General features: G+C 38.8%; 1 protein-coding gene and 1 long non-coding RNA gene across 4 annotated transcripts in view; one reads left to right on the top strand and one right to left on the bottom strand.

The window, feature by feature from the left end:
- Window positions 1-4124, top strand: part of LOC128520093 (uncharacterized) — a 37892-nt gene extending 33768 nt beyond the window's left edge. For both annotated transcript variants that reach the window (XR_008357907.1, XR_008357908.1), the window contains one exon: window positions 3986-4124. This is a non-coding gene — a long non-coding RNA (uncharacterized LOC128520093). The remainder of the gene's footprint in view (window positions 1-3985) is intronic.
- Window positions 157-14206, bottom strand: slc22a17 (solute carrier family 22 member 17). 2 transcript variants are annotated; one of them, XM_053494122.1, is made up of 10 exons: window positions 13739-14206; window positions 11339-11872; window positions 9134-9237; window positions 8790-8944; window positions 7413-7578; window positions 6479-6594; window positions 6190-6295; window positions 5298-5521; window positions 4925-5036; window positions 157-4570 (listed from the first exon to the last, which is right to left on the bottom strand). In XM_053494122.1, exons 2-10 carry the CDS (start codon window positions 11807-11809, stop codon window positions 4294-4296), a joined length of 1731 nt encoding a protein of 576 aa, XP_053350097.1. In that variant the 5' UTR covers window positions 11810-11872; window positions 13739-14206; the 3' UTR covers window positions 157-4293. The 2 variants fall into 2 exon arrangements, with proteins under 2 accessions (XP_053350097.1, XP_053350098.1); XM_053494123.1 differs by having other exon boundaries at window positions 11339-11869.
- Between the last annotated feature and the right edge of the window lie 854 nt (window positions 14207-15060).

The following is a 15060-nucleotide window of genomic DNA, read 5'->3' as shown; positions in this document are numbered from 1 at the left end:
TTGGTTCGTAAACAGATGTATTCAATTTACAAGTGCAGAACATCATTTAACCTTTTTTTCCGTACAGGTCACATGTCACATGTCATGCCTTCCTATGCTAACACCTGTAAAGAAGACTTTTAAAATAATTAGATTTAAAAAGTGATTTTTATAAAGCTATTTCTTTCACTTGACTACCGTCATGTATTTAAACGGTGACTCATCCCCTGCTCAAATAATACGCCTTAAACTGGAAAGAAAAACATTGCCGCGTGTCTGAAATGGCTTTAGAGATCTGTCATAGTTAACAACACTTAGCGGGACCCGAGGTCCATCAACAGCTGTTGACATTATTCCTCATCTTATCGGCGCTTGGTTAACTCCACTGTTTTGTCCTTGAGTATACACATAACCCCAGTAACATTCCTGGTGGGTGACAGTGTTTGATTGAGTAGCACAGGTTCCTCTGCACACAATGGCACACCCATATTAGTGCAGCTGTGGTCAGAGCCAGCAAAAGCATGTAAAACAAGGCAAATGTTACAAATGTCATTTCTTTATTCTTCATTATACAGTATTTCTTAGCAATATTTATTTTTTCTGTAATATATTTATTCAAGCACTAATGTAAAAAAAATCCCTTCTGGATTGTTTTTTTTTTGGGCATGGTAACTGATTTATGCCATGGTGACTCCTCTTAAATATCCATTTATCCTGATAATACAGTATGCTTAGACAAATGGAGACTATAATGCACTTCTGTACGTCACTCTGGGTTGGGGGTGACTGTTAAGTGCTATAATGGTAAAGGCTGATGTTACTGTGATCTGCTGTGTGTGCTGTGTCAGAGGACATGGCTGATAATCAATAAAACAGTATGCAAAGTCTAATAGTGCCAATTCTCGTTCCAAAGTTGCCATGGTAAGGACATAGATTTGGATGCCCTTTTTGGGTACCGGGTATTTGGTCGTGCCAGTGGGGGAAATTATTTTCAAAGTCAATTGACTAAACAATTGCCTATTTCTATTTTGGTGAGTGATGACACTTGGAAATGTGAAGAGCAAATGTTTTGCACTTTGCTGGTACAAATATTATTCTAATCAACAGATGTACTGATGAAATTATTTCCTTTCTATGTGCATTAGTACACAGTTGGTTCATTTAAACGAATAATATTAGCCAGCAAATCACTGCACAGAAGTATGAGGAAAGGTTTATTTTTAGAATGAAATATCTAATAGGGTGAAGTGTGAAGTAAGCAGACATGCCTTACCAAGTGAGAGAAATGGAAACCCTTACATGCTTTACTAAGTGATAACAACAACAAGGCAGAGGTCAGTCCACTTAATTCTCTAAGTGTCAATGATGACTATTAAAACTGTTCTCCTTAATACCCTCTTTAGCTACAGAGAACTGTTCTATACATCCTTTGCCTGTCAAAGAAATATGAGATAACGTTAATGAGCTGTCCCAAGTGAACTAGGAATTGACTGGACAGAATGAGCATTCAAGTCGATTACACAGCTGACCTAATGGATTAACAAGTATGAAGGAGTGTATATGGAGTTGCAATCGTGTGCTTTGCTTGTAACTAATGCAAAGAAACTTTTCACTTAAGAAATAGTCAAACCAGACATGATCCTGCACTTAATCTAAGGTAAAAAAAAAAAAGACTTTTGTACTTCTAGGCTTATTTATTAACAAAAAAGGACGATTTCTAAAATTGCAACTTGCATTCATTAACTCTTTCTACACAGAAATAAAAATCATTAGAAAGTAGAAGAAATTAATTCATTTTCACAAAACTCTTAAGGGCGGCACAGTGGTCAGCACCTCCAGGATGCAGGTTCGATTGCCACTTCTAAAGAAAGCGGTATAGATGATATTAATAAAAAAAAATTTCAGTGAATTAGCTTTTCCATCGTGAATAGGATGTGTATTTTTTCTGGCCGTTGTTTTATCCGAAAAGCTTATTTCAGTATGTTTCCGGCTTCAGATCTTAGCCTAGTCATATTTTTCTAAAGCAGGCTTCTTAAAAGCCAGAATGTTATCTGACTAGTATAGTCTCACAGCTGTCGATTGCTACAGTTCTCCCTTTTGTTGAAGGCGTTTTTCACACTCTCTGAGATACTGGCTCTGGCTGCCTGTCTACAGCAGACCAAAATGCTTTGTTCTGTACTCTTTTTCAGTCAGTCAGAGATATGAGAACAGATATAAGGCTCTCTTCTCTGTCTTTATAAATCTCGTGTTGCAAATGTTTCTTTGACATGTTGCTGATCTTTACTGCAAAGTTCCACAGGAATTCCAAGAAATCTCTTGATTCCCTCTACATTGCTCATCCCAAATCATTAAACCCATTTCCTAACTGGTTGACCATGTTACAATATATGCTTGTATGGTTTGTTACTGAATGTATGGCAAGTTAAACTCATTATATTTAGTAAATAAAAATGTTCTGATTTTAAGATGCGAAGCTGCATGTATGTGTGTTATAGGTGAACTAGTCAAAAATAGTAAGACAAACTTAGTCATAACGGAGCCGACTGGCTGACTGACCACACCACATGAGAGGGAGTGCTGCTGCCTGAGATTTTAACAGGATGAATCACTATCCTTACCAAAATAGCACAATACCATTGTTTATAAAGCCTAAAGCATTTAGGCAGGTTTTTATATTGTAACAAAATATTAACATTGACCAAAATGAATAGAACTAATGAAAATCATTGCATTGGTAAAAATGATTCCTTTGAAATGCCTTTTATGGCTTGCATTTTTTATACACACATAATAGACTTATTATAGAGTGAATAAATAAAACATTGTCTGATGCTTTATGGCATTTCAAAATAGATCCCAAACCCCTCCCCATAGCAAAAGGAGCGTCCAGCTATTTGCCAAAGGTTTTAAATAATCTTACTCCCTAATCCCACAGTGCATAAGGGAGCCCAGGTCTACTTCAGCTGTTTCAGATTAAAACAATGTCTTAAAACAATAACATGTGCAAATCTTTGTTCAAAAGGATGTCAGTAAACACTGGTGTGATGTTTCAAAGAGAAATAGTTGTATATTATATATTTATCATTCATTCTTACTCAGTAATCGCTTTATCCTGGTCAGGGTCGTGAGGTCGTGGGGTGTTAATAACAACAATACTCACCCGTCCATCACATGGTCGGATTTTATTACATTCATACAAAGACAGAGCCAAATTTTCTTTTTTTTTCTTTTATTTTCAATAAACTTAGGTTCAAGATTTATTAACATAATTACAGCATGTGAATTACTTCACGTAAATAATCATAAGCAGTCAGTCATTGTTACTACTGTCAAGTATTTTTTAGCAATTATTATACTAATAATTAATTCTCTTATTATTACTACCAATAGAGAATTAAGTGCAATTTTTAAAACAAACTAACAAACTGACAGAGCAGTGATGCTAAGACAAAGCTGCATTATTCATTCCTTCAATTTTTTTTGGCCACTCTTTCACATTTGTGCTCAGAGCATGACCAAACAGAAATTATAGCGCTTGTTCTTTTCTTCCCTGCACACTAAAACTGAGTGCAAGATTCAGTCCTGTTTCCTTCAAGTGTCTGTAGGCGTACTACAGGAGCGGTATCTGTGTGGCATAAAATCAAATCAAATAAAATCCTTCTCTGTCATCATGCCACAGTCCAGCATACACAAATCAGAATGATCAGTACCATAATGTTATTATAAACTACCTTTTGATAAATAACAGAAGAACTTGCAATGAAGTTTTTCTATTGTGCTGATAGGCCAGCAGGAGCATACTTCTATTTCCTCCCTACCTTTTAAATCCTATTTCAGTTCAAACAGAGTATTTTAGGGTATTTACAGAACGCCTGTAGTATTTTGAGCCCTTGCCTTTGTGAAGTGGGGTTGATATAATTAGATGCTTTGTCACTAAGTGCTATATGGGCCATACACACTTGTATTGTGTCTGTGATGTCATCTGTCTGGTGTGTTACTTTTCTAGAGTTATCACCTGTTGCATCGTTTATGAAACTGGCCCTCACTGCAGTGACTGGAGCAGCTCCCTGGGATACTAGAGTGTACAGAGGCTCTCCATACCATTGAGTTTCTCACCCTTCGCACTCCAGCAGGAGCCTGGACGGACTCAGCATGCTGCAGCTCCATTTACGCGTTAGGAATGATTACAGGATGGGAGGTTAAGAAGGTTTGTCCCGTGTGCCCTCTCTCATCCTCTGCCACACAGACATGATGAGAGTTGAGGGAAGGGCTGAGGTGAACAGGTGTACAGTATGTGTGTGTCCACAAAGAAGGCTAGGTCTCTGGATTTGGAGTGGCGAGCAATGGAACGTTGTCCCTCCTCTTCCGGCCTAGCGGTGGGCGTCTGTACTGCTCACCATCAGCCAGCGTCTGTGGCAGGGGCTTGCGTTTGCTCTCCGGAAGCAGCAGAATGGACAGAACAGCAAGCAGGGCGAGAGACGAGTAGACGACGTGGTGCAGGAAGTAGCCGTAGTGGTTGCGCAAATCCATCAGAGGAGAGCTAAGGCGACCCACGCAGCCAAGAGCCAGGATAGTGCCCACACCGCTTCCCCTGAAAGGACCAATGAAAATGTGCATGGTTTAATATTTAATTTAATTTAATTGCTGCAGAAATACTGTTACATATTAAAATGGTTTTATTTATTTACAAACAAATATCTCAATTAAAATAGATTTGAATCATCCTATTTTTTATTTTATTTTATTTTATTTACTTGGTCTAAGGTTCCCTCAACCCACAGGCTAAATGACATTTAAATGCATTCAAGTCATCCTTAATCATAATTTTTAAAAAACTTTTTCTTTTTTTACAATAAAAATAATTAATTTACTATTTCTGTGGCTGAATGTGAAATCATGATCTAATAGGCATATAGGCATTGAAGAGGTTTAAATAAAGTGTTACCTAATGATGGTGGGCATGATTTCAGCAGTAAAGAGGACACACAGAGAGGCGGCAGCCTGTGATGAGAACAGGCCCATCACAGAAAACACGGTAATGGCAGACTCGCTTAGATCTACAGACAGAAACAGCAACAATCATTAAATCCACAAGGAGGAAAATATTTCTAGAACCTGACCTTTGGATCCTGTAAATGATAAATCGATTATATAATATAGGCATTTACTACAGACTGTGAATGTGGGTGTACTACCGCTCTGCCACATGATGGCAACATTGTGCCAGGAACGTTCATGACATGACGACAATCGCTTTGATCATATTTCAACATTTTCAACTTCAAAACCATCATTTCAATCAGTACGATCTCACTTACACTCCATCAAGCCCAGGAGAATAAGAGAGGCGAGCCCTGTCATCGTCATGCACAGCAAGAGGATCCCACGACGACCGCACCGGTCCACTGTTGCCCAGAGCAACAGCCAAGCTCCACCTCCTGCACAGACAGACAGCAGGTAGGTCCAATAGAAACTGGAAGCGGTGCCTCGGACATCACCCCTGAAGGAACTGTAGCAGTGACTAATGCCATGAGAGATGAACCTGAGAGAAAGAATAAAAACAGGAAGGAAGAAGTTGCAAATTTCTATTCTTTATTTTAAAATCATAATAATAGGTGTGTCCTGGAGGTCAGTACATCCCAGTGATGCTGCAACTAATGCTTATTAAGAATTTTAAAAGAAATAATTGACTAATCGGATTAGGAATCAAACAATTACAATTTGTTTTCTTAATATTATTTTCATTTTTAGGTTTTTAAAAGTTTTCCTTGAGATTGTTTTTGACATGTGCTAACTCAGAATAAAGCCAAAGATTCAATAATGCGTTTTAATGAACTTTTCACTGAACTTGACTTCAGTGAAAGTCTGACATGTCAGAACATTTGGAGTCTGAAAAACATGCAATGACATCAACTAAACTATATTTAACTACATTTGTTCCCAACTAATTTGGTCATCAATTTTAGTGGACTACTTCGATTACTCGTGCACCTCAAACACATGCATACACGTGTTCACACTTCAGAATAGCCAATCCACTTACAGGCTCCTCTGAGATGTAGAACCAAACCCCAAAAATTAAGAACATGCACAGTGACTCCACATCGACCCCGACTTGAGCTTAGGATCCGTGATTTTGGAGCTACGAGGAGCCAACATGACCTGAAGTGCCTCATTAACTACAAACATTGACATTTAATTTTGACTTACGAGGTAAAGCCCAGCACACATATGTTTTTCCAGATGTTTCGACTCTGGAGTAGCTCAGGGAAGGACAAGTAGGGGCGACCAGTCTGCAGGGACTCTGACTCCAGCTCTACAGGGACATCATAAAAGGTCACATTTACACCAAATGATACTCTACAAGCATTCTACCTTTATTTATCCCACACCAAAGCATTAGTGGAAACAAATCAGCAGCACTTCACAGCAAGTGCCTTGTGACTTCAGTGTTTTGACTGTAAACTAGTCAGGTGGTGAGCAGTGTTCATGAACGGACCTGTGAAGCCGTCGTCTTCTCTTTGACGCTCACTGTGTTCACTAAACGAGCTCATGTCACCTGCTCTCTCTGAAAGCAATAGCCAGCGTGGAGACTCTGGAAAGACACCTGGAATACTAAGGACAGGCAAACAGATATGACTGTTGACAAATTGTTTAAGGCAAAAAGTGGAATAATATTAATCAACACATTAATGCTAGCAGAGAGGTCGGGTAAGCCATAGAAACCAAGCTGATCTGCTGTTACAGACAGGTGCTAATCGACACTGGCTAATGTCTTCATGTTTCTGAGGGAATTTCAAATCGATAAAGTTTAATGACTTTAAAGAAGCACTCAGTTTGTATTAATCTCTTCATCTCTAGTGACTGGTTTATGATTGTCGAGCTGCTCTGTCAGGAATGCATATAACCAGTAACCTGCCCTCCTTTAAAGGGGGAATATTATGTAAAATTCACTTTTTAGTCTTTTTTTTTTTTTTTAGACATTCAGCTGTGTATCCAGCTTGTGCACAAAAAAACACCATTATCTGTCTTTTTTTTCCTCTTCTTTTCCTTTTTCTATTGGCTTGGGCTTAAACAAGCTAATTAGATTTTTCCCCTATTGTGACCTCATATAAGAAGATCCCCTGTCCTGGCTTGTTGCTCAGCTCTGCTGATCTGGGGCTCAGCAGTAGCCCATGTACAGACACTTTAACTGGTGCATTAGGAGGTGAAGTGAAATAAAGGTAATTATAGGTATGACATAATGCATTAACTGAGACTTATTTCAGCTGGAGCATTAGCAAACACACCTTGGGGGAATCCCTGAGATCAGTGTTATATAGATAGCTATATAAATAGCTCATAGATATAAGCCGACCAACTCCACTCCTAACTAGGATAAACCGACCGGGTGCAAAAGCTCAGAGCTGTAACATTACCCAGACGTCCCTCACCCGTAGCAGAGGAAGAGAGAAAGAGGTGCTGCTCCTGTTCCCATCAACCCTCTCCATGTTGGGCATCCAACAGCTAGTGCTAGCAATAACAGCTCCCCAGCAACCGTCGTCAGGCCCGCGATCATGGTCACCAAAAGACGCAGTGAAGGGTCACACAGTTCCAAACCTTTTATTAAGCAGTGAGACAACAACAAAAGCAAAACAAGCAAATACTGTACATAAATCAACAGTCATAAAGAAGCCATAACAATATATACATAAGTACATGAACATAGTGTAATAAGTTTATTACTAACACAGGACTGCTGAATCTTACATCTGATTAGTCAGTGATGGATTTTTAAAATTTAATTTTAAATAAGTTAAAACAAGAACTGGAACTGGGGCATTTCTGGTAGATGCTCCACATAATAAGAATTTTTTTAATTCTATAATAAATGATAGGAACTTTTCTGTAAGAAAGAATTTATGTATTTAACTATTGAGAAAGGAGGGTGCGGTGTCAGTGCTTTGTAAGAGTCATGGCTAAGAGGTTAAGAAAGTTTTCAGGGTTTGAGGTCTTTGGGTTCTCTGCAACATAAAAAGCTGTGTTTATTTGTGTTTATCTTATTAACAAAAAGGAAGAGAAAAAAAGAGAGCACTGGTAGGGGCGGACAATAGCTGTACAGTGCATGTTCTACTGTAGCTGCTGTAATCTGAATGAGTTAACCAACTAACTGAATTTCAAGATGTTTACATAAGTTTAATTGTTACTATAAACAGATAAATATGTGTGGGGTTTTTTGTAAATTAGTTAAAAGTATTGTAACATTGCAAGGTAGAAAACACTTCAGGACATGTGGTTATTAGAAAATGATTAACTTTTAAGGGCGTCACAGTATTAGAGGCTGCATCACATCCTCTCACTCATTCTCATACAGCTTTTGCTCTACAGGGTCATGGTAACTGTGGAGTCGATCCCAGGGGAATACAACATGGACGGGTGCCAGTCCATAGCACGGCTGAAGCACACACACACTCACTCTATTACTTACACACAACCTGCAAATTGAAAATGATTATTTTCCGAATCTGCATGTCTTTGGACTAAAAAACCCACCAAGCACGGGGATAACATGCAAACTTAGGTGGGAAACCCGCCCCTCGAACCTAGAGGTGCCTGGCCGCCACTACACCACCATGCTGCCTACTGTACATCACTTCCTAAAGTGTTTTATACCTTATTCATTTCATGCCAATGCTGATAGCATCTCCTCTCATGAATTACTATTCAAACCATCAACTATGAAACTAATGGCCTCTGCGTTTTTGGCACTCCTCAAACATGTCAGAAGAACTCGTTTGATTAATGTTTCCTTTAAGATGCACTTTACTTACGTGCGATATATAGCACTAGATAAACACCAGCAGTGGCTGCAGCCAAGCAGAACCGCATGGCGATGAACATGGGGGGTGAGGGAGACACACACACCAGTATGCCGAAAACCACAGACAAAGAGAGAGAGATGAGCAGGGTCTTTAGCCGGCCCAATCTGAGGAAGGGACAAATCATTACGGAGACATCCTACACCAGGACATTATACCAAACACTGTGTTTCTACACTGACAGAGTAATAACTGCAGCCATTATTGTGCATCATCGTAATGTACTACTATCGTCATAATGTGCACGCTAAAACATAAGGTAATTAGATCTTTGGTGTTCTTGCGCTGATTCTCACCGGTCAGCAGCATATCCAAGGCCTAGGCAGCCTATAAGGACACCCAGTATGAAGCACACTTCCTCCACTGGGACCAGCCAATACTGAGAGCACACCAGATTCCACTGCGGAGACAGAAGTCACCCAGACAGGAAGTGAGAAAATGAATGGATAACGTGATGTAGTGCTGCTATTTTAATTGGATGGTATAGTTTACTTACTTAAAGTCCACAAAATGAACCAATAAAAAAACTACAAGTCCCTTCCTCTGATTAGCTGATACGATCTAATCTGAATTAGTTGTTTGCTTTATTACATAGGGTAAAAAATAATCTAAAACTGAAAAAAAACCAATAAATTCAATTTATATATATATATATTTATATATATTCCATAATATTCAGATTCCATAATTATATATATATATATAAATAATTTCTCTATATACAGTATATACATATAGAGAGAGATATCATAAATTGAGTATAATTCAGAGTTTGAAGCATGGCAACCAGATCCTATCTAGAACTCTCTGTGCGCAGTGGTGTGTATATAAGAAAAATGCAAAGCATGTGAAAAAGTCTGGGTGGAAACTCATCAAACAAGTTTTTAAGCAGTTTACATGGCATCTAGTAGTTATGATGAGAATGCAACTTTTGTTGCTTTTTTCCCTCCATCAGTCTGTCCCCACCCTGAAAATGCCAATGACACTGATCCTGGTTTAAAATGATTAAAAAGTATCTATACAAATGCGTTCAACCTTTAGCAGAGCCTGTGAAATGCTGAAGTTACACTTTAAGGCATTACTGCAAAGTCTCTTAAGGTTGCTGAACTCCCATAATATCCACAGTAGTTGCTAGGTGAAGTACGAAGTTATTTCCAAGTTTCCATAAGCACTGTGCCTGTTTAATGCCCTGTGCTTTAACTCTCTAAGCGGGGAGTGTGTAAACCGTGTGAGAAACACACAGGCTAAACACCACAGGGTTCTGATTAAAAGCAGCAAACAAAGTAAAACTCAAGTGTATATACTCAACGATTACTCAAAGTGTACACTATTTGTTTTAGTAGGCTCAGATTTTTAAATGAACACAATTCCTACAGCGTGCCAAGAACTACCTGTTGACCTTGGCATGTGGTTGCACTTCAAGTGCAAAATAATCTTAACGGTTCAGTTATTTTGTACATTGTACCCATGAGTGTGTGTGTGTTGGTGTAAACTGCTAAGAGAATTATGACCAACATATGCTAATGAGTGGAAGACAGACTATGTTCCCAACACACCGCTGCTAGAGAAAGGACACCCAGTGTGGGGTAAAGCATGACAAAACACCCGACTATTGTCAAATCGGTTACTCTCACAAATGTGACAGCAATACATGTATGAGCATTAGATAAAAAAGTGTTTAAGGTAATCACTATATAACTTATATGGCTTTATCCTAAACTGTTATTACTTATTTATTACTATTATATTTAGAGAACCAGTCAAAAGTCTGGTTTTCATTTGACTTTGTGCAAAAATATGCAATAATCTCCTTTGAACAGTTGATATTGAGATTGTGTCTGCTCTATAAAGTCTTTATAACTGGTGATTTTTGAGGCTGGTAATCTAAACAGACTTTTTTTGGTTGGTTTGAAAGTTTGGTTTTGCTTTCCTGGGAAAGTCTAAATCCTGTAAGAGGCAGTTTCATCATGGCACTTGATGGGTTTTGCAAATGCACTTGACAGTACTGTTCTAACAAGAAGCAGACCTTCAGGTCTCGAAATAACAGCTGTTGTTGTCGTTACTGAATTATATACAGTAATCCCATATATGTTATTTCTTTGTTTTAAAATCTCCAGTATTGTTCTAGAATGTGAAAAAAATGTGTGTCCAAACTTTTGACTGGTACTTCATGTGGAAATAAAATAAATCCTGCTCAATGATATTTCATTCAGAAAAAATATATACTTGTCAGAGCATTTTATTAATCCCAATGAGAAATTGTATTGCATCCTATCAGAAAGATATATTATTACTTAAAAAGTTCCCATAACTAAAAATCTCACTAACAATTGTGCACCTTTAATGATAATTTAAATAGGTTTAACTATTATAATTAAAACTTTCTGCTCTAATTCTTTTATAACATCAATAACTTTCAGCTTTTTCATCTTTAACCCATATATGTATGCGCCACCACAGTAGTGACCCTTTCGTAGTCATTGAAATGACTAAAAGAGTACCTCAGTGACAATGTTATTCCTCAGGCCTTCTGTGACATTAAAGTCCCAGCCATCTTCACAGTCCACTACCCCCGAGCGAGTGCCATTAACAAACTGGTACTGGGTGCACTGGGAGAGCCCCCCACTGTCACCTTCCCTAGTACCCTTCTCCCAGGGCAGTGAGGCATTTAGAAACTCATCCGTGGGGTTGGACACTGGCAGGTGACAGTGATGGGGTGATGCCAGGGTCAACAGTGGGTCAGAAGACAGCAGAAAGGCCAAGAAGAGGTTGGGCAGGATGGAAAGCACAATGAAGAGTCTCTGTTTCTTTCGTCCCAGGGCCATCACCATTACTTCACCTGTAGGGGGCAGCGAGGGGTGCACCGGGACAGTAGAGGGTGCAGGAGAGGACGGGGCAGGGGATGAAGGCAGAGAGGGAGGGGGAGGAGGGCAGGGGCAAGGGGAAGCCAGGGGAGAGGGTGGGGACGTCATTGCTTAAGGTGAGAGGTCAGTGAAAAGCCGTCTGCTGTGCGGTATGGAGCCTGGCGAGTACTGCTGCCAGATGAACAGAAGGAACAAAGAAAAATGAAAGAGAGAGGAAAAAAAGATATTTAGATATTATTTCTCATCTTATTCTTCCCTTTTCCTCTATCCAATGAAGAGAAAAAAAATTCTGAAGTACACTGAACTTATCACTTTTACAATTTTGTTACATACTGCTATATCAGAATTCATTAAAATTATATTTCTGAATTATTTTTGGCAAAAGGCTTTACAAACATTTCCTGAAATACTGCCCTGTGTACACGCCTACTAATCTATAATTAACTCTACCTTGGGAATTGATGAAACCATTGTTCATTCTAACCAGAGGAAAACAGAGACAGACATTAGATAGAGTGTCTTACACACCTGGAATACATTTCAGAGGTCCTTGAAACTTTATACTCTTATGACACACAGCCAGTTTTTATATGTAACCCTTTAAGACCTGATGTGTTACAACTTTTAAGAGCTTCTAAGCACATGTTAAACTTAAAAGTAGGTGAAGATATTCGGCATTAGTGTGCTCACGCGTTTTATGCAATATTGATGAAAAAAAACACAAACATGTACATAATGTATAATGTCCAAGCAGACAATGGCATTCCCCTGTAAAATGGATCTACAGAATTTCTATAGAATGCTAGATAATTGTTATAGAACTATATAAGATGCAAGTTCCACAGAACTTTAATAAAGTTTTATACACATCTTTAAACCTGCCACATGATTCTATAGAACTTTTGGTATGAGATTCAATTGCAAAAGAAAAATGTATTTAGTCCTGTAGAACACTATACTGTAGACAGTTTGAAGACAGCATAACTTTACATAGCTTCGGCCATGACGTTGATGACGTACAGAATTCTGACTTAGTTCTATAGAGCGCTGTGGAATTTCTGAGAAGACGGGCGGGTTATACAGTATGAAACTTTAAATTTGTATATGGAATATTTTTTTTAAACAAAATCCTATCTGTTCATTATTATCATGTTATAAAATATCCATTTTTATCGTTGCCAATATTTTAAAAAATGTTGCTCATTCTTTAAAGAATTAACGATCCTCTTTAGTTCTCCACTTGCATCTTATAAGATCTGATTACGTATTAATATATTATAAGGCTTATATATATTAATAGGAAGGAAGTCTGCAGTCATTTCTTGGTTTAAGTGTGACCTTTTGTGCACATTCTACGCCTTTCAACCTGCACTGTTTACACTTTGTCATTATCTCGTGATTTTGTTGATTATGGTTCACAAGACGTTTGCTATGATTGGGTATTTCAAAATGTTCAAGGTGGAAAAACATTTTTTAATTCTGTGGGCTGGAACCCAATTACTGGGTTGCCTGGTGGACTAGTGGATAGCAGGTGGCACTTTCATTGCTGCGGCCCAGGTTCAAATCCCGATCAGGGACACAATGGAAGGTGCGCTAGTCAGTGCACTTTTAGTGCCAGTCCCGAGCCTGGATAACTGGGGAGGGTAAATCTTTTGCCCTGATCTATTGCTGAACACTTATAGATTTGTTTACCTTAAATACTTTTTAAATTTTTAAATAATCTGGTTTTCAGTATTTCAGTAGAAGATTGAGAAGTTATGGTGCTTAGTACAGCCTAGTGGCTGGATGTGTGCATTCCAGCATTACATAAGAGAAGCACATTAGAGATTTATTTAAATGTTACATAAATGAACAACAAAAGAGCAACACTGTAGCATGTTGCTACAATGTAGCTATTAAAAGAACGCAGTGTGCGCGCGCGCGCGTGCGTGTTACTGTAGAAACAGCTGAGCTCTCCTGACACATGAACACTGTAAACACTGCTGCTCTGCTCCCCAAAGACACATCATGTCTGTTAGTGATGTGTGAGGGACCTACCGTGTCCTGTGATGATGATGATGATACTATAAGACTAAGTCTCCTAGATGTCACTTGGTCAGTGAGAAAGCAACCAGGCGCAGGTGATTGTTTTTCTCTCTCTCTCTCTCTCTCTCTTATTTAAAAAAAAAATCCTGTCTCACACACGCATAGCCATGCCACTTAGCGTGTCCGTATGTCCACTGTCCAAAGCGTCATGCCTGCCCATTAATGTCCACCAAGCACAGGAAATTCAATGGCGTGGCCCGGGAATGGCACAAGTCACCCTGTGTCCGAACAAAGGCTGTTGCTGTGCTGTCCTCCTGCTCCAGCTGCTCTCCGCCGACATAAAACACACGCGCATTAAAGACAGGCTCATTTCCGACACGCGCGTCTTAAAGACACTCTGCACAAACCGCACGAACGGGTTTCTCTGGGACAAAAAGAGGGCGGAAAAAAAACTGCAACGGAACAACGTCCGGAAAAAGCGGCTAGTTTCGGAAAGACTCGGCTCCATTCGGCAACCAGTCGATACCACTGTGTGGCCACCAGAGGGAGCGCTACATCGCACAAAACACGAGTCTCTCTCTCTCTCTCTCTCTTTCTCTGTAAGTTCAGGTTAGGTTTAGACAGGCTTTATTGGCATGAATGTTAATAAACATGGTTGCCAGTCAATCTTAATGTGTAAACATACATAAAAAAACAACAACAAGTATCAGGTAACTATCTGAACAATGGTGATGTTAAATTCTGATTAGTCAGGGTGTGTGCACGGTGTCTCTCACATTGTCACTCATTTGCAACGAGGACAGCAGTTTGGCCTTCTTCTAAAATTACTCTCATATTCATGTTCACCCTGTGTATTTCTCTCTCTATCTACCCGTCTCTTTCTATCTTTCTCTCTATTTCTCTTGATTCAAGATTTAAAGGTGGTTTAGTGGCCTGACAAATATTTACATTCCTATAGCCAAAGCTCAGAACTAAGTGACAAGAAAATAACAGGAGTAGATAAATTAAAAAATAGATGAATAAAATAAAAAGAAAAAAAAAAGTGTAACAAGATTGATAATAAATGAATGTATATATAATAAAAGAGTATATTTAGTTCTGCAGTCAGAGATAAAGTGACTCTTGTGAACATGATTTCAAAAAAGAAAAAAGAAAAGTATTAATATTATTAATAATATATAATTAATAATAATAATTTGTATTATTAGTAATATAACTGTTGTGTCGTGACGTGACGACTCACTGGCCCTTACCTGGTGGCAGGTGTGTGTGTGTGTGTGTGTGTGTGTGTGTGTGTACTGTGCTGCTAGTGTGCAGCTCTCTCTTTGCTCCCC

The sequence above is a fragment of the Clarias gariepinus genome, chromosome 4 (genome assembly GCF_024256425.1).
Source record: "Clarias gariepinus isolate MV-2021 ecotype Netherlands chromosome 4, CGAR_prim_01v2, whole genome shotgun sequence".
Classification (NCBI taxonomy): domain Eukaryota; kingdom Metazoa; phylum Chordata; class Actinopteri; order Siluriformes; family Clariidae; genus Clarias; species Clarias gariepinus.
The sequence above is the reverse complement of the archived record's forward strand: the minus strand, read 5'-3'. Positions and strand labels throughout refer to the sequence as shown.

Coding starts and splice junctions, on each gene's coding strand:
- slc22a17 (XM_053494122.1), bottom strand. CDS start 11,809: ATGACGTCCCCACCCTCTCCCCTGGCTTCCCCTTGCCCCTGCCCTCCT. Junction 6,296..6,478: donor AGAAGACGACGGCTTCACAG/GTCCGTTCATGA, acceptor ATGTCCCTGTAG/AGCTGGAGTCAGAGTCCCTG. Junction 4,571..4,924: donor ATCATGCCCACCATCATTAG/GTAACACTTTAT, acceptor TGGTCCTTTCAG/GGGAAGCGGTGTGGGCACTA.